Source organism: Pleurodeles waltl, chromosome 3_2, assembly GCF_031143425.1.
Source record: "Pleurodeles waltl isolate 20211129_DDA chromosome 3_2, aPleWal1.hap1.20221129, whole genome shotgun sequence".
NCBI classification, from domain to species: Eukaryota; Metazoa; Chordata; class Amphibia; order Caudata; family Salamandridae; genus Pleurodeles; species Pleurodeles waltl.
In genome coordinates, this window is record NC_090441.1 from 159,141,198 (window position 1) to 159,165,373 (window position 24,176).

The 24,176-nt window shown below is 47.1% G+C and overlaps 1 protein-coding gene across 4 annotated transcripts in view; it reads left to right on the forward strand.

Moving 5' to 3' along the window:
- The window catches only part of SMARCAL1 (SNF2 related chromatin remodeling annealing helicase 1), a 303,996-nt gene that overhangs the window by 69,076 nt on the left and 210,744 nt on the right, over positions 1-24,176 (forward strand). For all 4 annotated transcript variants that reach the window (XM_069227057.1, XM_069227058.1, XM_069227055.1 and 1 more), the window contains exon 4: positions 973-1,233. In XM_069227057.1, coding sequence (XP_069083158.1) covers positions 973-1,233 — 261 coding nt within the window. The remainder of the gene's footprint in view (positions 1-972; positions 1,234-24,176) is intronic.

Consider the following 24,176-nt stretch of genomic DNA (forward strand, 5'->3'; position numbering starts at 1 on the left):
TACTGTGCAAGAAAAGTAAAATTACCTAAAAAAAAATAAATGTAGATTTAATCAAAAGCGTCTCCAAAAATGATGATTAGAAAAAGGTTTTAGATTTTTTATGCAGTTGATATAACGAAAGGTCAGCAGTTAGCCTGAAAATGTTGTATCTCAATCACAAAGGGAGATGATAACCCACAAAATGTGCTGGTAATGTTCGTTATGCCCTAGTCTGGCATAAACCTGAACCCTTGATCATATCTGTAAATCTCTACTTTGGCTGAAAAATACCAAACCTAGATATGCCAGTCATTCTGGATGAGGAAGCCTCATCCACATGCCTGAATTACCGCTGCATCTTTTGTGTTAACGGAAAATCATGCATTTATCAGGCTACCTTCAGCTGGGACTTTTCATAAATGCTCCTTACCGGAAAAGACAGACGACCTTCCAACACAAGGCTCGAAGTCTGAGGGACATCACAGAACCCTTCACTCTGGTGGTTCCTGTGTCCTTCCAGAAGTTGTGTGGAAGACAGTTGTGATATGGAGCGCTTGTGTGTTCTTGACCTCAAGGGCATTCTTGAAATATAGGATCTGATGATGCAGTTTGGAGTGTAGAGCATGTTCTCTACGGTATGCAGGTTCATTTTGTCTATGCTTCTGATTGCAGTTGCTCTTTTGAATGCATGTGCTAGCCTTCATCATGCTTTAAGGATGCTTTACTACTGGCATAAGAGTAGGGAATATCCAGACGAATGCAATGGCACTGTGTGAGCCAGGAAGTCTATTTCTGATTTTAAGCATACCGTGAAAAAATCAAAAGAGATATTTTTATTTTAAATTTGTATTTTGAATTCATGACTTCTTATTTCTTTCTATGGTGGTGAAAACACATACGAGCAAGCAAATGCGTAGCAAAGTAATTGCATGTCTACACGTGTAGCCATCTTTTCGTTATAAATACACTGTTATCCCCTTTCTCTCTCATCAGTGGATGCTGTTGAAGCACTGCCTGCTGTGGTACTAAAGCCTCTGGAAGGTGTTGAGGTCATGGACATTAACCCTCGCTCCACTGCCATAAGCAGCAGTCCCACCATTAATGCCCTCTTGCTGATGTGCAATAACTGGCAGAGGCCTTCTGCCACTGTGAAAGGGAAGTGCGTGCTGATTTCCCGCTCTCACTTTGAAGTCGATATAGGATACCATGCAGAAGTCATTGGTGTTTTTAAACAGATGGCCTCCAAGAATTATGGTGAGTGTTGTTTCTTTTGTCACTCTTGTCTGCTGCTTCCTCTGCCAATCATAGGTTGAAGTATTGGCTTCTGGGTGTCTGCATGTAATGGATGTTTCCATTGCCAAATGTTTTCTAGCTTTGACTGTGGGCAGAAGGTTTGTTTCCTGGTCCTTGAACTTTGGCAGTGTGTGAAGGTTATACTTAAAAAATGTTTGGTGTTCTATCTAGCAAGATAGGTTTAGATTCACAGTGAGAGGGTAAAAATATCACAAATGGTGCAGATATGTGCAGCCATATGTTGATGTGACAGTAGAATAATAAAGAGCACATTGATCAAAAAGAAGTCACCTACTGAGATTTATGATTTTATTTTAAAATTCTATATAAATTACATTGAAGTTGTAATGTACAACATTTGTATTTACCCTGCTTGTAATTACTTCGGTTATTGTAGGAAAGTGCCTCTTTTTTCCATGGTTACCACCCACCCTTTGACTGGTATCTGATGTGATTTCGACTGAAAGTACACTGGGTTCCTGCTAATCAGGTCCCCAGTGCCAGATCTCTTTCCCAAAACTGCACAGTTGTTTCCTCAATTGGCAAAGCCTTTAGCACCCTCTGTAATTCCCTAGTAAATGGTACCCCTGGTACTTAGGGCCTGGGCTGCTAAAGGGGGTCCCTACAGGCTGCAGCACAAATTGTTCAACCCTAAGGGACATCTCACCAAGCACATGACAGGCTGCCAGACAAAAGTGAATGCACTTCTGTCTTCATCAGTTCTCGGACATAGTAAGTGACCAGGGAAGCCATTTTAAATGCATGTGCTGGACACTGGTCAGTATGAGTTTCCCAGCTACATGATGGCTTCACTGAAGATAGGGATGTTTGGTATCAAACATCTCGTATTGGTGAACCCACTCTGATGCTAGTGTTGGATTTACCAATACGCTTAAAAACCCACCAACATTTGGTGTGCTCATGGACTGCTTTCTATCAGCCCCCCACTTGAGACACTGTTATGGACCCCTAGGGTGAGAGCCTTCTGCTCTCAGGAGGCCCAGAACAAAAGCCTGTCCGGGAAGAGGGTGTAACAGCTCCGCTCTCAGGATGACCTGCTGATTAGCTTTCCTAAAGCAGCAAGCTTCAAAGGGCAGCTGCCTTTAAAGTGCAAATCTGGCTCCTCCCCCAGCTGCCTCCAGAGCCCATTTGGCACATGGACAGGTGGGAAAAATTGTCTAGTCAGGTAGGCGTGCCACCACCAGGCTAATACCACCCCTAAGGTGGGCTATTGCGAGGTGGACACGATTTTTCAGAGGTAGCCATCTTTGAGATTGCATACCTAGGAATTCTGGGACAGGGTTATGCCCACTTCCCACAGGAAGTGTTCCTATAGGGGACGTAGTGACCCCAAGAGTCAGTAGCCCATTGACTACTACCCTATACGCTCCTAACACCCCTACATTCAGTATTTAGGGGAGCCCCTGGCACCAGTGAAGCTGATCCTGACGACCTAAGAAAACCAAGGACACTGAAGAGCCACAACTGGATGTGTTTAGTGACGGAGTAACTCCGTCCGCCAAGATCGTAATTAGGCCCTTAGTCTCTTTTATTGAATCTCCTGCGGGACAAAGCTGCAGGCTGTAGCTGACATGGGTTCCATGGGCTGGATATGCCTTTTGGAGGAACCACTGAATAGGATTTGCTACTGTGGAATAAAATGTTGTGGGAGCTGCTGCAGAGTCAGGCCGACTGGCGATGCACGTTTGGTGGATCGGCGAGCAGGTAGGTACTAGTCTCCTCTAGGTTCTTGGAGCACGTTTCGGCAGAAACTTTTTTAAGTCCCAAGTTTTGCATTTGGGCTATCTAGGTAGCTTTAGCACACGTTATCGGGTCTAGGACTGGAGAGGCACCACTTGGAGGGTCAATCTGGGTGCAGGCGCGGGGTCACCCTCCCATCCTGCTAACACCTAGTCCCTCTATTGTGTGGCTGTCTGGGAGCAATACACAAAAGCCAACTGCCAACTACACCTAGTCATGTAACCCAGAAAACAGATTGCAACCACCAAATGGTTAAGACAAGAAAATACCAACTTTCTAAAGGTACACAAAAGGAATAAGAGTCAACACTAAATGACTTTGAAAAAATTATTATTTACAATGAGAAGGCAAAACCAATTACCTCTCCCTAGTATTTGGATGACATTTATCCAGAACAATTGTAATTGTATAACATTTATCACACACAGAAGAACAAATACAAAAGCGAGCAATTACCTCATATAATATATAGTTTTTTGTCACTGCACACACATTACATACATCAAAAACATATGACAATATACAAATTGAAAAACACAAATAGACACAAAAAATCAACCTACAATTCAGGTTCTGCACCAATTTGAATGAGAGGGAACTCAGAGCCTAACTCATTCGCAAAATCTTTAAGGCTCCTCCTTAAAGAGCACGGAGGCGCTAAATATAAGTCTCTGTGGTAGCTCAAACAGGAATGATGTGCAATACAAGACAGTGCTTTGAATTCTCCCTGAAGGCCATATCTTCTTTAATAGCGCTCACCGCTGCTCCCTATTGTCGGCGCGTTTCAAACTCACTAGATTCAAGGGTTCTCTTCAGGACTCAGAACACTAAAACACAACTATCAGAAGGAACTGCTGTTTTATGAATGGCTTACCACCAAAGCAGAGGTCTCGCGATTCGAGTAGAGAAACACTCCTCGACTTGCTGCACTGAAGTATAAATCACTTTAATTGCTTGTCCTTCTGCTTGCTCACGATGCATTCAAACCAATGTCAATCCAGCATTGCATAAAGTGTTTTATACTTCAGTGCAGCAAGTCGAGGAGTGTTTCTTCACTCGAATCGTGAGACCCCTGGCAGGCCTTAGACATGTTTTAAAGGGTTACTGTAGTGAATGGCACAATGAGTGCTGCAGGACATTTAGTCACATTTAATTTACAGGCCTTGGGCACATGTGGTACCACTATGCTAGGGACTTACAGGTAAATTAAATGTGCCAATTAAGTGTAGGCCAATTTTCCCATGTTGTAGGAAGAGCACACGCTTATGAGCACTGGTTATCAGTAGTAAAGGGCACGGAGTCCTAATGCCAACTCAAATTAAATTCAGAAAACAGGGTGGGCGGAGGCAGAAAGTTTGGGGGTGACCCTGTCAAGAGGGCCAAGTCCATGGAGTGCAAGAGGAGAGGGCTTTACATTGAGAACTCTCAGACATCTATAATAGAAAGATCTTCCCATAACGAAGGCCATATGGAGGGTCTGTACATCGTTTAACACTAAGAGACCGTCTGACACAGATTTCTAGTTGAGATGGTGCTCCAGCGGTCTGAATTTTATTGTGTACATTTGTAATTTTATGTTTAGTACTCGTGTACTCGTGTGTGGAAATCTCATCATACTATGTCTTTGTAACATCTAACTCACTGGCAAACACTTCCTCAGGCTTGAAGTTCTCCACCACTTAGCTCGAATATAATAAGCGATAGAGGCTATCCACCAAACAGTTATGGAACCCTTGGATGTATTCAATTTCATAGGTTGAATTCTGCAACTTTGCTGCAAATCGTGCTTTGGCTTTGTCTTTTGTCTGTGCCATCTAGCTTCAAAATTTTAAGTAAGGGCTTATGCATACTGTCCTGAATAGTCTAGCCCCCCTCCCCCAAATATAAGTTCTGAACTACTCTTTGACTAAAGCTGCTGCCAGTGCCTCACTTTCAATAATAATAGTTTTTCTCAGACTTGAATGGATGGGACACGTGCATCAAATTAACAATCTCTTCTTTTCCACCATGCAGCTGAGCCTTGTCCCTGATGCACCAGTGTCCACATTAATCAGAGTGCATCAACATCAAAAGGAGTCAGGATACCCTCCTGAGCTAAGGCTTGTTTCACCGACTCAAATACCTTCTATTGAGCTTGCTGCCTCAGTAGGCGTCTCAGACCCTCTGTCCTTCCAGCAAAGTTTTCCAGAAACTTGGTGTAACATTCAGTTAAGCCCATAAAGGACCTGAGCTGAACCTTGTGAGAAGGCACAACATTGCTAAAGATGGAACTCATCAAATCTGCTTCAGGTCTAACAGCAGAAATGCAATACCTAAGTACTCCACTTCATGCTCAAGGAATCTGCACTTTTCTATGTACCATGCCTGCTTTGGACAAGTTACTCGATACATCTCCCAAAGCCACATAATGCTTGTTAAAGGAGTTCCCAATCTCCAGAATGTCATCTTGGAAAAAAATGAGATTGTGTAGATGTTTCAACACCTCTGTCACGCGCTGAAAGACACTAGAGGCTGAAGCTATTCCAAAGTGTAAATAGATAAATTGAAAATACCTTCAAGTTTTGATAGCGCTATATGAGCCTTGAAATCGGGGTGCAGATGTATTTGAGGGTAAGCACTCCTCAAATCCAACTTTGAGAAGTATTTGCCTACACAAACCCTGAGGCCCCTATCTGCTTTCTTCAATATCGCAACCTGAGAAAGACATTCCGAGGCCACTGGTTCAATCACACCATTCAACACAATTTTCTGGACCATAGACCGGACTTCCTGCCTAAAGAGCAGTTGTATTCTCCACACTTTATGCCTAACCATGATTGCAACTTTATCCAAGATGATACTGTGCATGTAGTCCTTTACTGAATCAAGTTTACTCTGGAAAACCCTTTGAAAATTAGATAGCATCACATCTCCCCACCAGTAACTGGCCAAGGTCTCTAGGATTAATAACATTGATGATCTAACTCAAAATCAATGCCCCGACCTGGCCACTGAAACCTTCCTTTTAACAAAACTATCTTGGAACCTAATGCCAGTCCACATATATCCAGTGATGTTGATAATGCTTCTTTTGTACTCCTTGGGGTTTATGTCCCTTTGACTAAATTCACCACTAGCTCACATAAAACGCATCCTTGTGAACAATCGTATAAAGTGATCCAAGACCACCATGAGAGCGAAAGCACACCTCCTGAAAATGAATATTGCCTTTGGTCTATTAAATCTTCCATGTCTATCTTCAGAATCCTCTACACTCAACACTCCCCTTGTAGGTTTATTTCCATCCCCTCCTGCCAACATCAACAATCCTTCTCTTTCCATCTCAACACATCCTGGAAAAGTGCCAGTTTCTACCACATCTCCCGCACTCTTTACCAGTGGCAAAACAGTTCTAGGATTCTGGCCCATGATACAAAGTGCCACACCTGTGACACCTTTTCTGAGAGCTCTTGCAAAAAAGAACTAGGTTGCATCCTCATATTCCACACCAACACTCTTCACCTGTGGCAGTGCTTTCCTCACCAAGTTTATATCATCCTGAAACATCCTCCGTGACAGCTTCCTCTTGAGCCTTCCTTACCTGAAGGTGCTGCATCTCTCATGCAGGTCTCTGACTCCCCCATAAAATTTGCAGTCAGTAAGTAGGATTGTTTGCTGTCCAGATCTGCTCCTGCAACTTTTTGCTAGCGTTGAACATTAGTTTTTCTTTGGGGTTATCAGTCATGGGACCAAACTGACATTTGATTCAGAGCAGCCTTGTGGTGAACTTGTCCACTGTTTTGCCATGCTGTATGGGTAGGTGTAAACCGCTTACCTAGTTATGGCAAGATTTATTGATTTCTCAAATCTGATCTCTATCCTTACTTTAGCTTCCTTATAAACATCAGCAAATACCACAACTTGGGCAGCTACATTGACATGTGAATATGTTGACTTTCCTTCTTTTTGCACTTATTTCTTGTTTTTTTGTGATTTGAGGGGAAGTTGAGGCCATCCTTTGCTTCGAGATAGTTCTTGAGAACATCAATCTATTCCTAGCACTCATTAGCTGGTGTGCCCATCTGAGGAAGAAAACCTTGTAGTATAATAACAGGTTGTGCAGTATTCATGGTGGGATTCAAGTATAAAGCAAACAAATGCAAGGGAGACACTGAATGCTAAAATGTTTCAAATATGCAGTGGAAGGAAGGAGTTATCCCTTTAAAAAAAAATTTTAACTTCTGAAGACCACAACTGTGATTTTGTCAGTAGATGCCATAATGTCTTTAATGTTCTAGACATGTAACAATAGGAGTCAGAATAGGTGCAAACATATAGATTCTGATGGATACAACTACCTGTGGATTCCTCACCTAATGAATACTCCCATGGCGCCAGCATTCGACGGAAATCTTCTTCCTAGTCTCTGCACGTCGACGAGGACGTCACTCTAGCCCACGCGACGCCGTCTGACGTCATACAGGCAATAAGAGGTCCTCGCCGACGTCAGTTCCCTTTTTTCCGTGCATTCGAAACGGTTATCTTCGAGGGAGCTACTGTTACTTTAGTAGTTACAGTGTATTTTCTGCTGCGTAGTTCTTCTCTGCGGTAACAATGTCTCAGAGAAAGTCGGGTTTCAAGCCCTGTCGAGAGTGTGGGGGCAAGATGTCCGTTACGGATCCTCACTCCGACTGTCTCTGGTGTTTGAGCTCCGACCACGACGTCGTGACTTGTGATTCATGTCAGCACATGAATCCGAAGGCCCTCAAAGAACGTGAGGCTAAACTATTCCTGGCGAAGTCGAAGAGAAAGGAAAAACATCTCAAAAAGTCTTCCTCGCCAAGGTCTCATCGGCGTCATCGAGACTCCCGGCGCAGTAGAGATTCACGGCGTCATTCCAGCAAGGAGACTCGTTCGAGGTCGCCTTCGGCTCGGTGTCGGAGGACTTGGGAGGTCAGTCCCACGGTCACGCCGCATCCATCGACGCCGTTGCCCTCTCCGGCGTCACCGACTTCGCCTGGACAAGCGTCTGTGGTTGAGGTGATGCAGCCTCTTGTGATGTCTCCGGCGTTGGGGTCGCCTTCGATCCAGGCACCTCAGTATCCGGCTTTTCCCGCCCCTGGAGCCGATAGTATCGCATTTCTGAATGCGATGTATACCATCTTTCAGCAGATGGCTCCAGGAGGTGCTCCGGCTGGTCCTTCGGGGCCTTTGGCCTTTTCATTGGGTGATCCTGCGCCTCTTCGGCCGGCACCCTTTATGCCCTTTCTCCCTTTTGGGAATGTGGACTCTGCGCCGGTGTCGGCACCGGTGGCCGCTCCGGTGGCTTCAGAGGGATTGGCTCCGGAGGTTTCCATCCCGTCGATGTCGGGATTTCGTCCTGTGACTCCAGTGGGTCCATCGGCTCCAAGATCTCTTCGTCCTGCTCCTTCATCGGCGCCGAAGCTGCCTGTGGCGCCGGATGCGGCGTCGGATGCTTCTGGAGATCGGCGCCGATCTTCGACTTCGGCAGAGGCCATGTCGACTCCGCGTATTGAGCAGAGACTACATTCAAGGAGGCGTGCTCTCCGTCTTTTGGAGGAGCAGGAGTACCAGCGAGTCCTGGAGGAAGGAGAGGTTGAGGACTCTGGTGATGGACTGCATGGTCTGGATACGGCCAGTGGGCTGGATACTTCCCCTGAGTGGGACCTTTCATCTCCAGGGGAGTATACGGAGGAGGCTGCTACCTTTCACGCGGTGGTGAGGAAGGCGGCTAACTTTCTGGACCTGCCTTTGCCGGTGGCAGAGGCGAAGCAGAATTTATTGACGGAGGTGCTGCATCCGGCCTCTGCTGCAGCAGAGCCTCTCTTGCCGTTTAATGAGGCTTTGCTTGATCCGGTGTTGGAGGTGTGGAAGAAGCCTGTATCTTCCTCGGCAGTTCATAGGGCTGTGGCCAGAAGATATCGGGCTGCACCATCTGACCCTGGTTTTCTTTCAAGACACCCTACGCCGGAGAGCTTGGTGGTGCAAACCTCCTGTTCATCGAAATCAGCGCCTGGATCTTTTCCGACGGTACCTGGAGACAGGGACTCCAAAAAACTGGATGCGCAATCCAAGAAAATATTTTCTTCTTGCAGTTTGGCGTTGAAGGCCACCAACGCAAGTAGCATTCTGGGGAGATATATCCATGCTCTTATGGATGATATTTCATCTTCTTTTACGGAGCTTCCCCAGGGGCTCTTGGATTTTGTCTCGGACGCCCAGGCTGCCGCAACCCAGATTATCCAGTCTGGGCTGGACACGACCGACTCGGTGGCTAGGGCGATGGGCACGGCTGTGGTGGCGAGGAGACAGGCCTGGCTCCGTAATTCAGGGTTTTCTGCCGACGTGCAGTCGACCCTATTAGACCTCCCGTTTGATGGGGACAAACTGTTTGGAGCAAAGGCAGATTCGGCCTTGGAGCGATTTAAAGAGAGCAGGGCCACAGCCAAATCGTTAGGGCTGCAAGCTCCTTCTTCCTCTGCCTCTTCCAGGTTTTTCAGGAGGTTTCGTGGATTTGGGCGTGGCTCTTCCTCCTCTTCCTTTCGGGGGAGGTTCCAGCAACCCGCCTCTTCTCACCCCTATAGATCATGTAGAGGGAGAGGTAGGGCCCGCACCAGAGGAGCCTCTCAACAGCACTCTGCCTCTTCCTCGTCCTCTGGAGGGGTGCAGCAGGGAAAGCAGCCTTAGGCTTCCACCATTTCCCACTCACTCCTCTCCTGTAGGGGGAAGATTACGGCATTTTCTCCACAAGTGGGAGACTGTTACAACGGACACTTGGGTTATCAGTATTGTGGAAAAAGGCTACACCCTTCCCTTTCGGGAGTTTCCGCCCCCCCTCCCGCCCCGCCCATCTTATTGTTCAGAAGAACACCTCCTGTTGCTAGAACAGGAGGTTCAAGTCCTCCTTTCAAAGGGCGCGGTGGAGTTGGTTCCAGAGCAGGAAAGGGGTCGAGGTTGTTACTCAAGGTACTTCCTGATTCCCAAGAAAGATGGTCGGTTGAGACCGATCCTGGATCTGAGGATCTTGAATTGGTTCCTCAATCAGGAAAAGTTCAAGATGCTGACCCTAGCACAGGTGCTTTTGGCGTTGAACAAAGAAGATTGGATGGTGTCTGTCGACTTGCAGGATGCTTATTTTCCTATCCCGATACTCAAGTCGCACAGGAAGTATCTCCGGTTTGTGGTAGGGTCGCAGCACTATCAGTTTGCGGTCCTCCCGTTTGGTCTTACTTCAGCACCTCGAGTCTTCACGAAGGTGATGTCAGTGGTTGCGGCAGAGCTCAGAAGGAAGGGGATAGCAGTATTCCCTTACTTGGACGACTGGTTGATCAAAGCCAAGTCCCCGGAGCTTGTGTCGTATCATCTGCAGTCAACAACCCAGTTGTTGTTCGACCTGGGCTTTTCGGTGAACGTGCCCAAATCTCACCTGGAGCCCTCTCAGCGCCTCCTGTTCATAGGGGCAGTACTGGATACAACATTGAATCGAGCCTTTCCTCCGCCTCAGCGGGTTCAAGATATTCAGGAATTGGTTCCAATGTTTCGAAATGGAGCGGTAGTTCCAGTCCTCAAGGTCCTTCGTCTGCTCGGTCTGTTTGCCTCCTGCATACTGTTGGTCACGCATGCTCGCTGGCACATGAGGGCTCTTCAGTGGTGCCTCCGAAGGCAGTGGTCTCAACACAAGGGAGATCTAGAAGGTGCGGTCAAGATCTCCAGAGATGCTGCTGTGGACTTGAAGTGGTGGATTGCGGGCAACAATCTTTCGCAAGGAAAGCCGTTCGCGCAGTCACCACCAGTGGCCACGGTCATAATGGATGCTTCCACTCTAGGGTGGGGAGCTCATCTGGGGGATCTGGAGATCAAAGGACTTTGGTCTCCAGAGGAACAGATGTTTCATATCAATCTGTTAGAGTTACGGGCTGTACGTCTGGCTCTCAAGGCCTTCCTCCCTTCCCTTCGTGGTCAGTCGGTACAGGTCCTGACGGACAATACTACCACGATGTGGTACATAAACAAACAGGGAGGAGTAGGGTTGTACCTTCTCTGCAGAGAAGCTCTTCGACTATGGTCCTGGGTAAAGGACCATCAGATTTGCTTGGTAGCAAATCATCTGGCCGGGGTCTTGAATGTACGTGCGGACAGTCTCAGTCGCCAATTCTCGGCCGACCACGAGTGGCGTCTCCATCCAGATCAAGTCCATTTAATCTTCCAGATGTGGGGGTTTCCTCGGATAGATCTGTTTGCCACTCGGGAGAACGCGCATTGTCCGTTATTCTGCAGCCTCCAGTATCCGGTGCAGGGAGCGTTGGGGGACGCGTTTCTGAAAACCTGGTGCGACCAGTTGCTTTACGCGTTTCCCCCCATACCCTTGATTCCTCGAGTGTTGAGGAAGATTCGCCAAGACCGGGCCCAAGTCATCTTAATAGCTCCGGATTGGCCAAGGAGGGTGTGGTACTCCGACCTTCTCCAACTTTCACTGTGCCCTCCGCTCCGTCTCCCTCTCAGGGCAGACCTCCTCTCGCAGTCGCAGGGGCAGGTTTTACACCCCAACCTCCAGAGTCTACACCTACATGCCTGGAGATTGAACGGGGCAACCTGAGTTCTTTCTCTCTCCCGCCTGATGTAGTGGATGTTATATTAGCGGCCAGGCGACACTCCACTAAATCTATCTACTCTAATAGGTGGTCTAAATTTGTTATGTGGTGTGGGGAGAGACAGATTGATCCCTTACATGCTCATCTGTCGGACGTTTTGTCGTTTGCTCTGTCTCTAGCGCAGAAGGGTTGTGCAGTGGCTACCATTAAGGGTTATTTGTCGGCGTTGTCAGCCTTCATTTGTCTTCCAGATCAACCATCGTTATTTAAATCCCCTATTGTTCTCAGATTCTTGAAAGGTCTTCTAAATAAATATCCTCCAAAACCATTCGTTATGCCTCAATGGGATTTGTCCTTGGTCCTCACTTTCCTTATGGGGTCCCCTTTTGAGCCTATGCATTCTTGCCCCTTAAGGTATTTGGTTATTAAAACAGTCTTCCTGGTGGCTATAACATCTGCAAGGAGAGTGAGTGAGTTGCAGGCCTTATCGGTAAAACCCCCTTATACAACTTTTTATGGGGATAAGGTGGTGTTGAGGACCAAGGCTGCTTTCCTCCCGAAGGTTGTTTCACCCTTCCATTTGGCCCAGACAATTACTTTGTCCACGTTCTATCCTCCGCCTCATCCTTCAAAGGAGTAAGAGAGACTACATCGCTTGGACCCAAAGAGGGCGTTAAGCTTCTACATTGATAGAACGAAGGACTTCAGGCTGGAGGATCAGCTGTTCATCGGATACGTGGGCAAGAGGAGAGGAAAGGCAGTCCACAAGAGAACACTCTCCAGGTGGGTTGTTCTTTGCATTAAAATCTGTTACTCTTTGGCAAAGAAGGATCCTCCTGATGGCATTAGAGCTCATTCCACCAGAGCTAAGTTGGCCACTTCGGCCTTGGCCAGGGGTGTTCCTGTGGTCGACATCTGCAAGGCCGCAACTTGGTCGTCCCTTCACACTTTTGCGAAACATTACTGTTTGGACTCTGAGGTCAGAAGGGACGGCCATTTTGCACGGTCAGTGCTGCAGGATTTCTTGGTTTGACCATTTCGGCACCCACCACCGGGAGTGGTACTGCTTTGGGACTCTATTCATTAGGTGAGGAATCCACGGGTAGTTGTATCCATCAGAAGAACGAGTTACTTACCTTCGGTAATGACTTTTCTGGTGGATACATTAGCTACCTGTGGATTGCTCACGGTCCCACCCGCCTCCCCGTTGCCTTTCTGGTCTTACCAAGTAATCCTTGAGTGCGCTCCTCTTGGTCTTCAAGGTTGCAATAGATGTTGTATATATGGATACTTGTATATATTTATATGTATATATATATGTATATATCTTTGTGTATATACATGATTTGCATATATTTGTTGGTTTAAAAAAAAAAAAAAAAAGAGAGTTATATTAAATTTACAGCCATTTTATTGCAATGTTGTGTATTTTACAATGTTATGGGATGTTGCCTTGCTCTTTCATTGCATTGGGTTGTTGTTCTCATGCACGTAAAAAATGTTGGTACTGACGTCGGCACGTCGGCGAGGACCTCTTATTGCCTGTATGACGTCAGACGGCGTCGCGTGGGCTAGAGTGACGTCCTCGTCGACGTGCAGAGACTAGGAAGAAGATTTCCGTCGAATGCTGGCGCCATGGGAGTATTCATTAGGTGAGGAATCCACAGGTAGCTAATGTATCCACCAGAAAAGTCGTTACCAAAGGTAAGTAACTCGTTCTTTGTATCTGTAGAAGGCAGCAGAGGACCATACGTCCTTTTGTCTTGTGGCGCGAATGCACCATAATGTTTGCTCCACCGCTGCCCACTTATATGTGATTTAGCCCAGATGAGCGACAGTTGGTGCTGCCGGTACCGTGCTGATGCAGCCGACCAGCTTGCTAGAAATAACAGGCGTGAGTGTGTTGGATGACCACTATTGGTCCTAGCATTATGCTAGGACTTACTCCACACAATATTCTAGCAATGTTCATGGGAAGCACCAGTGGTATTTCTTGGAAGTTCTATGCATTTTCTTCAAATGAGTGATGTTGTGAGGGGCCAGTAGGAGAGCCTGCGGTTTCAGTTATGAAAATCACCAAATCCAGGCAATTTAGCACAGTCAACAACCTCAAGGGTTGACACTCCCCAAACAGATGTTGTCACTGCTAAGCAGAGCAATCGGGCTTCTTTCCACTCTATTGGGTTTGATCCAGACACCATCAGGATCTTGTCAGCAGCTCTGGCCTCCAGTCATTCCAAAATGTTGTAAGAAATTTCCAAAACATTGGCTGTGAACTTCAAGATGTCTTCATTGAGACTAGGACCCTGTGGTTTCTCCAGGAGGCCATTTGGGGCACACCTGCCTAGACCACAGCACCACAGTCTAATACAACATTCCAAGCCTCGGACACTCTTGCTTGGCTGAAAACTGCATCAAATAGCTTCCTTTAAACCAACACCATAGGGAGGAGCTATATATTGATTAACACTAAGAGACTTTGTTGGAGGCAGCTTGGTCTGGTTGGCTTAATTGTGAGCCCAGCCAGGTGTAGTGTGCTACTCCTCTCCGGGGTGGTTAGACACACCTGCTAAATAACCTGTGTTCACTCTTGGGTAGCTTGGTACAGAGCAGTAAGGCTTATCTCTGAGGCAATGTGTAAAGCAACAGCACAGCACGTTCCCACAACACTCCGGTTGAACACCCCAAAACGAGACTTCCCACAGATTCTATGCATAGAAAACTTGTATTCAACACATACACATGATCAACACAAATCTGATAGAGACTTCTAGTTGCAGATTCATTACCTTTGATTTTCCCCACGTGTCAGACTGGATCCGGAGATTTTTCCTTCAAGCAGTACCCCTGCGTGCCGTTAGGTGGCGTCGGTTGACTCAACTGGCGTTGGTGTCGTGGTCGCCGTGATGACATCGCAGTCGTATGTAGGTGTCACCCCGGCGCACTGATGTCAGTTTTTTTTCTTTCCGCGCCAACCTGCGTGCAGATCTGGAGAATCATTCCTACCCCATTCATTTGACTAACTGCAACATTTTGTTGAATTTGTTTTTGATGAGTTTTGATGCGTCAAGGGATGTCCCGTAAGACCGGATTCAAGCCCTGCGACTCCTGTCACCGAATTTGCCATCATCTGCCCCACTGGGAATCCATCACCAGGGACAGGTGGGTTCTACAGATCGTCCAAAGAGGCTACTCCCTCACCTTCAAGACTTCTCTCCAGCCATGCCACCATCATTTGATCACATGTCGGAGGATCATTTGGCACTTCTCAGCAAGGAAGTCAAGGCTCTCCTGGCCAAGGGAGCCATAGAGAGGGTCCCTACGCCAGAAGTAGGTCGTAATTGCTATTCCCGCTACTTTCTGGTGCCCAAAAAGGACAAGGGTCTTCGCCCTATCCTAGACCTCCGGTCTCTCAATCTCTTCCTCAAGAAGGAGAAGCTCAAGATGTTAACCCTGGCTCAGGTCCTTTCTGCCCTGGACCCTGGAGACTGGATTGTTGCATTGGACTTGCAGGACACCTATTTCCGTATTCCCGTCCTGCCGGCCCACAGATGTTACCTACGATTTGTGGTAGGTCACGAGCACTTTCAGTTCACCGTGCTCCCCTTTGACCTTACCAGTGCCCCTCGGGTGTTCACGAAAGTGATGCTAGTGGTTGCAGCTGATTTGTGCAGGTTAGGGGTCCCAGTCTTCCCTACCTCGACGACTGGCTGTTGAAGGTGGACACGTCCCAGAAAGTCGTCTCCCGCCTCCAGACTACGGCGAACCTCCTGCAGTCGCTGAGTTTCACTTTCAACGTGCCCAAGTCACACCCAGTCACACCTGACTCCCTCTCAGATGCTCCCTTCCATCAGAGTTGTTCTGGACACAGTGCGGTTTCGGGCTTATCCTGCCGAAAAGCGAGTCCAGGATATTTGGGCTAAGATGCCAATGTTTCAGCCTCTATCCTGGATTTCGGTGAGAAGGCCTCATGGCCTCCTGCATCCTGCTTGTCCAACATCCCAGATGGCATATGTGGGCTCTGCAGTCGCACCTGAAGTTCCAGTGGGCGCAGCCTCAGGGGAATCTCTCTGACTTGGTTCAGATCTTTTGAGGGAACTGCAAAAGACCTGCAGTGGTGGTTGTCTAATCCAGATTGGGTCAAGGGCAGATCCCCCCTCCCTTCCCCAACTAGATCTCACAGTAGTGACAGACACATCACTCCTGGGATGGGGCGGCCACATGGGAGAGGCGGAGATCAGAGGCCTCTGGTCTCCGGCGGAGTCTGGGCTCCACATCAACCTCTTGGAGCTCCGAGCGATCCTACTTGCATTGAAAGCATTCCTTTCCTCTCTCAAAGGGAAAGTGGTGTAGGTGTTCACCGACAACACCACTGCCATGTGGTATTGCAACAAACAGGGCGGAGTGGGGCCGTGGATCCTTTGTCAAAAGGCTCTTTGCTTCTGGACATGGCTGGAACGCCAGGGCATTTCCCTGGTGGTTCAACATCTAGGTAGGTGGCGCAAGGTCTGGCTCTCTGAATGCCAGAGCAGACAAACTCAGCTGTCGATGCATAGTGGATCACGAATGGCGTCTCCATCCGTAGGTGGCGCAAGGTCTGTTTCAGCAGTAGGGAGAACCTTGGTTAGATCTATTTGCCTCTGCAGAGAACAATGTCAGCAGTTTTGTGCGTTGGAGTTTCCAAGGCGGCACTCGCTCGGCGACGCTTTTTGTCACGAGTGAAACTCCGGCCTCCTGTACACCTTCCCGCCAATACCTCTTCTGCCCAGAGTTCTGAAGAAGATCAGACAAGACTGGGCCCAAGTAATCTTGGTAGCTCCGGACTGGGCACAAAGAGTCTGGTATCCCGAGCTCTTGAGCATGGCCATCGATCCTCCGATCAGACTGCCCCTTCGGGAGAATCTTCTGTTGCAGCAGCAGGGGACGGTTATTCACCCTTGCGTGGAGATTGAGTAGTGACAGTTGACGGCTTTGACCTTCCACCCGAAGTCTGTCATGTCATCTTGGCAGCCAGGCGTTCCTCCACCAAGACGGTATACGCCTCTCATTGGAAGAAATTTGTGGCACGGTGTATCTGTTGATTCCTCCCCCCCCCCCCTCCCCTCTGCACCTCTCTCAGAGGTTCTCCTCTTTGTTCCCTCTCTTGCCCAGCAGGGCTCTACTCTGGGCACCCTCAAGGGATATTTGTCTGCCATCTCTGCCTTCCTAAGGCTACCAGACCAACCTTCTCTTTTCAAATCTCTCATTGTTGAGAGGTTTCTTTAAGGCCTCACCCATATGTTCCCTCCCGTTCCATTCATCATGCCCCAATGGGATTTAAACTTGGTCCTCACATACCTCATGTGCGCCCCTTTCGAGCTGCTTCACAATTGTCCATTACAGCTCTTAACACTTAAGACAGCTTTCTTGATTGCCATCACCTCTGCTTGCAGACTCTGTGAGCTTCAGGCTCTTTCTTCGAAGCCATCATTCCTAGCAGTTCATTCTGACAAAGTGGTGCTTCGTACCAGGGCTACCTTTCTTCCCACAGTGGTAACACCTTTTCATGTAAGTCAATCTATCACCTTGCATACTTTTTACGCTCCCCCACATCCCTCCCATGAGAAGGAGAGACTCCACTGTCTGGATTCAAAAAGAGTGATGGCGTTCTATCTAGATTGTACCAAAGATTTCCGGGTGGACGATTAAGTGTTTGAGGGATATGTGGGTGCAAAGAAAGGGAAGGCGGTGCACAAGAGGACCATCTCATGATGGGTAGTCCTCTGCGTCAAGATGTGCTACGCTTTGGCGAAAAAGCAACCCCCTGAGGGTTTGCACACTCATTCTTCCAGAGCAACTGCTGCTACCACAGCGTTAGCATGCGGTGTTCCATGCGGAGTTCCAGTCCTGGATATCTGTCAGGCTGCAACGTGGGCGTCCCTACATTCATTCACCAAGCACTACTGCCTGGACAGTCAAGTCCGCAGGGACGGCTATTTTGGCCGTTCGGTCCTGCAGGATTTTTTGATGTGATCTTAGTTAGCAGTCCACCACTGGGGATGGAATTGCTCGGGTATCTATTCAAAGGTAAGGAATCTGCAACTAGAAGTCTCTATCAGATGTACAAGTTACTTACCTTTGGTAACAATATATCTGGTAGAGACATATTCTAGTTGCAGATTCCTTACCGACCCGCCCATCCTCCCCGCACTGTGAACTGATTTTTAGGAAAAGGTACTTCCCTCTAAGGGCCCTAGTTTTGGCGCTTCATTGTCTGTGTTCTTCATGGCTTCGCACTACTGGTGTGGAAAGTCGTGAAAAGAAACTGACGTCAGCGTGCCGGGGAGGTGCCTATATACCACTGTGACATCATCACGACCGACGCCACCTAACGGCACGCACTGGTACCGCTCGAAGAAAAAATCTCCAGATCCAGTCCTACGCCTGGGGAAATTCAAAGGTAAGGAATCTGCAACTAGAATATGTCTCTACCAGATATATTGTTACCAAAGGTAAGTAACTTGTACTTCAATTATGGTCAATGAGCACACAACACACAATAATAGACAATGTAAACATGGGTGTGAATCGCAATGAACAAAGCAACACATGATAATAGGCCCCACTGCGTTGAACATCAATAACTGTAAATACATTGGAGAAAAAGCTCATTCCGTCCCAACATCCACATAAGATACCCGTCTGCTGTCAACACTAGGCCCACCCTCACGTTCCCCCACAGTCAGTGTAACGTGTAGTTTAGGTTGTGTCCCGGGGCTGGCAGTAGCAGCAAAAATGTATACCACAGTACCCACACTCTCCCACCCAGACCCACGGTCTTAGCCGCGCTAATAAAATACTATGTCAACCTTTGACTTCCCTGGCAGAACCGGAGTACCCAGCACCACCACGCTGCTGCCCCAGCATTCAGTCATTCTCACTCCCTCAAATTCACCCCATGCTTAGGCATGGTGCCAGATATCAGTTGGCACACACTTGTACGCACTCGCTTCCTGCACCCTAATGCAGTGCCCTGATAATTAGCAAGTGGATGCCCATCTGCTTTCAAACGGTCTGGGTCCCAATATGCCCTACGCCTGTCACCCAGCACTCTAGTCAACCTCACCCCACTGCAACCCACAGAGTACTTTCCCCTCAGCCCCTAGTCGCTCCCGACCAGCTCACAACCCCACAGGTGTCAGGGTTAATGGGGGGGACAGGAAAAACAATGGCCAGCAGACAAGGCTCAGCTTCGACAAGACGGCGCCCATCATCTTCGGAAACACCACCTCCGCTTGGGATGACTCATGGTGGCCCACATCTCTCAGCATCCCCCCCCCCCCCCCAAGCCGACAAAGCATGCCCGCAACTTAGAAATCATCCTCGACTCCTCCCGCTCCATGAACCGCCAGGTAAACTATGTCACCTACTCCTGCTGGCACACACCCTGCAAACTCGAAGATCTTCAGATGGGTCCCAGCAGACTGTTGCAGGACAGTCACCCACGACTTAGTCATGAGCAAGCTCGACTACGGCAACGCTCTCTACGTCGGCACCTCAACTAGGAACATCAAAAAACTTTAACTCATCCAGAACACCACCGCCAGACTCATTCTGGACCTCCCTCGCCAAGAACACATCTCCCAACACCTGAGGACCCTCTACTTGCTGCAGGTCGAGAAGCGAATAACCTTCAAACTTCTCACCCACACATACAAGGCCATACACAACGCAGGACCAGCCTACCTGAACTACTGCGTCTCCTTCCACACCCCTGCCAGATCCCTCTGCTCTGCCCAGATGGCCCTGGCCACTGTCCCTCGCATCTGCAAAACCACTGCCGGAGGACGATCTTTTACCTACACTGCAGCGAAGAGCTGGAACAACCTCCCCCTGCACCTCAAACAAAGCCTGCGCTCACCATCTTCAGGAAGAATATCAAGACGTGGTTCTTTGGATGAGGCCCCCCCCACACACACACACACACAGCAACTTGAGACCCTCACGGGTGTGTAGCCGCACTTTACAAAAACTGATTGATTGGTTGATGGAAGGTGGAGATGTTCAGGCTCCAAATAGGAAGTTCACTCAGAGGTCTGCAAAACACAGGGGGGGTCACCGGGACCAGCCAACAGACTCTGAGATGTCCAGCCCCTCCAGACAGTCCAATGTTGCAAAATTGTAACCCAAGTCCAGCACCTCCGGAATGGAGTGGTGCTGTTACGGCTTGTTGTCTCTATCTGCCCTAGACAGCTCAGATTGTACACAACAAGTTACCAGGTCCGTGCCACCGGACTGGAGACACACTGTTTGGTGCCCAGCGACTTTCAAGGGCCCACCCAGACAGATTTGATTTGAGGGAAAAAGTGCTCAGTGCCGTGCCCCCTGCAAATAGAGGACAGTAGTCGGGGTTATGATGACTTTGGGTTCCCTGATGGCACTATGTTGCTCCAATCAACTCCTGGTTCTTGTACTCCTCTGGATTGAGGTACTCCATCCAGTACACTATGACCTTAGTCGTAGTGGACCCTCACTCCGAAGGAGCACACTAGACGCAAGCTCTGTCATGTAGTACTAGGCTAAGTACCACATTCCTCGGGTTGTACCCACATCTCTGAGGGTTCCAACCTATGAACGGGCACAGTGCACAATGAGCATGCAGCCGAGGGTCACATCAGAGAAATGCTTCCCACTCGATGGCTGCAAAGCCCCAGCAGGTTTCTGCAATAGTGATCCATTCACTTCACAAGCCATCTCGGGGTGCAGTGGTCCTCACTTTGAAGAGTCATACACCAGTTATGCGCATAGTAGTCTGCTACCCCGCAACTGATGTGCCCGGTCTTCCAGACTTCTTCTTAGGCACACACACACTTCTCCTGCCAGGTGGAATCTGGCACAGTGTATGGGCAACAGAGGGTACTGCTCTCCCCCTCTGGAGGTCTTTGATGTCCCTGAGACCTCTGTCGAAACAGGGGGAAAGCCAACCTGCCCTTGAAGAGTCACTTTCCGGATGCCAAGCAGCAGCAGGTAATCAGCTACAGCTCCTCGGACAGTTATCCTCCTGGGCACCCAGATTCCTCTGACTGTGTGGCGATACGGTCCAGCCGCACTGGACCCACATATCCGTAAGTGGTACTCTCAGTTGGAGATGTTGAGTACCCCTATTTATACTAGGTAAGTGCTTTGAAGTCGACAGTGGTTTGAAGTGTATTCCTTTGAACCACAGATGTCTCCCTTAAATTTCTTCCCTGCCTGCCCTGGGGTCCTGGAATGCAGACCTGTATCTTTATGGGTGCCAGGCTCTGGTCCCGGGAGTCCAAGTGTCACAACCTCTCCCCACATCTATCTGACCAGGCCCCATATGGCAGGGATCTGTCGTTCTGGATGCCCGAGTTTTATAGCTCATCTGGAGAATGTGCTCTTCCCCCGGGACCGATGGAATGAAACCTAATTTATGGGGTACCAGAACCAGTCATGACCTAGAAATGCCCACTTCTCCAAAATAGCACTTCTTGGGAAGTGATGACAAAACTACTATAAGAGCAAAGGGTGCTGTTTTGTCACATTTTACTGTCGTAAATCTGCGTTAGAAGCACAGAATGCTCTTCACAACATGAAGATTCTCCTTTGGGTAAGATGTCTGACGCCAGCTTTGACTGGGCCATAAATATGTACTATCTTTGTCAAATAACTTGTTTTTACTTGCTGTGTGACTACACACTTTGATGGGGGGGAATTGAAGGTGGTTGCAGTGGAAAGAATTTAGCAACACTGTTATAGAGGTATATATAACAGATAACCTGAATTGCATCACATAGAACGAGTCAGCTTAATGCATCGGTCAGTACGCTTGTAGTGGTGACGCGTAGTATAATACACCTTTATCTGTCTGGTCAAAAAGCATGATTTATCCCTTATTGTATTGTAATAGTATTTATATAGCACTTACTACCCCTGACGAGGCGTCAAAGTGCCTTTTGGCAAGTAGCACGCTACTCGGGTTTTGGTGAGATAAATCTTGGAGAATTGGTAGGGTTGTTTGGGAGAGCATGGCGGTAGACTGAGGTTTGGGTGAGCTGGATGTGGAGGCGGAGGGAAGAGCTTGGGCGGGGTTGTTTTGGAGATGGGGTGGTGGAGTGGGTTTGAGATGGGTCGGAGTGGGGTTGGGGGGTGGATTGATGGAGACATGACATGGTGATGGGTAGACAAAGTAAATCTTACAAGAGTACATTTATATTTTTATTTATTTATAATTTTATTTATATATACTTTTATACTTAATCATTATTTTTATTTTATTTATTCATTGTTTTTTAAATTTAATTTACTTAATTATAATTTGAATTTCATTTATAGATTGTATTTATTTTTATTTAATTTTTCTCTAGTACGATAGGACTAGCGTAATAAATAGATATGTAAATACATAGGACGAGAATATATTTTCAAGAAATATAATAATGGGTATAAAAATAAGAAAAGTAGTATTATATAAACAGACGTTCAAGATTTTTAATATTTGAAGTTAATTGATGAGTGTACTTTTCTAACATTTATTTCTTTCCTCAATTTTTGAATAGTGAAATGCTTATGATAATAAAACATTTGATCAGTGTGATAAAAAAAACAAGAGGAGGGATTAATGTGGCGGCTTATCTAGGGGCTATGCAGTGACCTATGAACATGTAGAGTATAGAGTAACCTACACATACATGTGTATACACACACATGCATACACACACACATTCTTATACACATGCACACATACATATATGTATATATGTATGTAGGAAGTTGGCTCTGTATGTACTATTTCAAAGTAAGAAATAGCATGCACAGAGTCCAAGGGTTCCCCTTAGAGGTAAGATAGTGGCAAAAAGAGATAATTATAATGCTCTATTTTACAGTTTTGGCAAAATTCCGCCCAGGAAGAAGCACTGAATCTGCACTCTTAGCAATCTGGGATGATCTTAAAAACAGTCGACCGAAATGGAGTTGCTGCACTACTTCTCTTGAACCTCTCAGCTGCCTTTGATACGGTTGACCATGACACCCTAACTTAAAGACTCCACAAAGCCGGCCTACAAGGGATTGCTCTTGACTGGATTAGTTCCTATCTTCAAAAAAGATCTAATATCATCCACTTGCCCCCCTTCTCGTCCGAACCCTACCTCACAAAAGCAGGGGTACCCCAAGGGTCAATCATCTCACCTTTGCTTTTCAACATCTACATGATATCTTTACCAGAACTGATTTCCATCTCACATGGTACAACTATGCAGATGACACACAAATACTACTTAAATTAGAATGTCCCAAAAACATTGAAAACTCACAAATCTTCAGGTGCCTCATAGCCATTGATCAGTGGATGACCTGGAGCCATCTCAAACTAAATACCTCCAAAACAGAAATACTCATATGTGGTGACTGGAAAAATTATGACCCTCTGTGCGTCTGGCCTGACGATCTCGGACCACCTCCTCAATTATCCAAGGAAGTCAAAAACCTAGGAATCACCATGGATTCCAAGTTAACTATGAATGCCCAAGTGGACAAATTAGCACGAACGAGCTTCATCTCCTTGAAGACTTTACGACGTATCTTCCCCCACCTCGGATTTCCACACAAGGTGCAAGCTACTATCTCACTTGTACTATCCAAACTGGATTATGCCAATGGCCTCTACCATGGATCATCTCTATCTGTTATGAAAAAACTACAACGTATCCAGAATTCCGCAGCCAGGCTACTATTACATGTAAAGCTGCAAGCCCACATCTCCCCTGCCTTGAGAGCACTACACTGGTTACCCGTTGCCAGAAGATGCACTTTCAAGCTGCTTTGTATCACCCACAAAGCTATACATGGAACAGGACCGCTTTTTATCAGAAACAGAATTACCAAATACATCCAACAAAGAAACCTCCCCTCAAGATTGGCACCCCGCCTTAGAACACCACTATACAAAAAAAAGACTATAGGTGGTACATCCTTCTCCGTTCAAGCAGCCAAACTATGGAATTCATTACCCCCAACTATAAGAGCCACAGATAACTTTCTTGTCTTCAGAAAACTACTCAAGAGTTGGCTCTTTCCTTCATAACCACCATATTCAAACAACTATGAACTGCATATGCCTATGTTGATAAATATTTTTTTCAGATTATGTGTATATTTCTAGTTATTTCTAGTTTCTTTAGAAAATATGTATCGCTACTATGTCATAACAATAAAATACACACACACACTCTTTAAACCTGTTTGACTAAGTATATTTTACCCATGGTTCTAATTATGTATTGTATGTGTGTGTATTCATGTGTGTGTGTATGTGTGTGTGTGTGTGTGTATATATATATATATATATATATATATATATGTATGTGTATATGTTGTTTCTGTGCTTGGCATGTTCGTGGGTCGTTGCGTGGCTCCTGGGTGGGTTGTTGTACTGGGTATGTATGAATTCCTGCTCTCATCTTATCACACTTATCTACCCATCATCATATGTCATGTCTCTGTCAGGCTGTCCTCCATTCTCACTCTGACTCATCCTGGCCCTTTCTACTG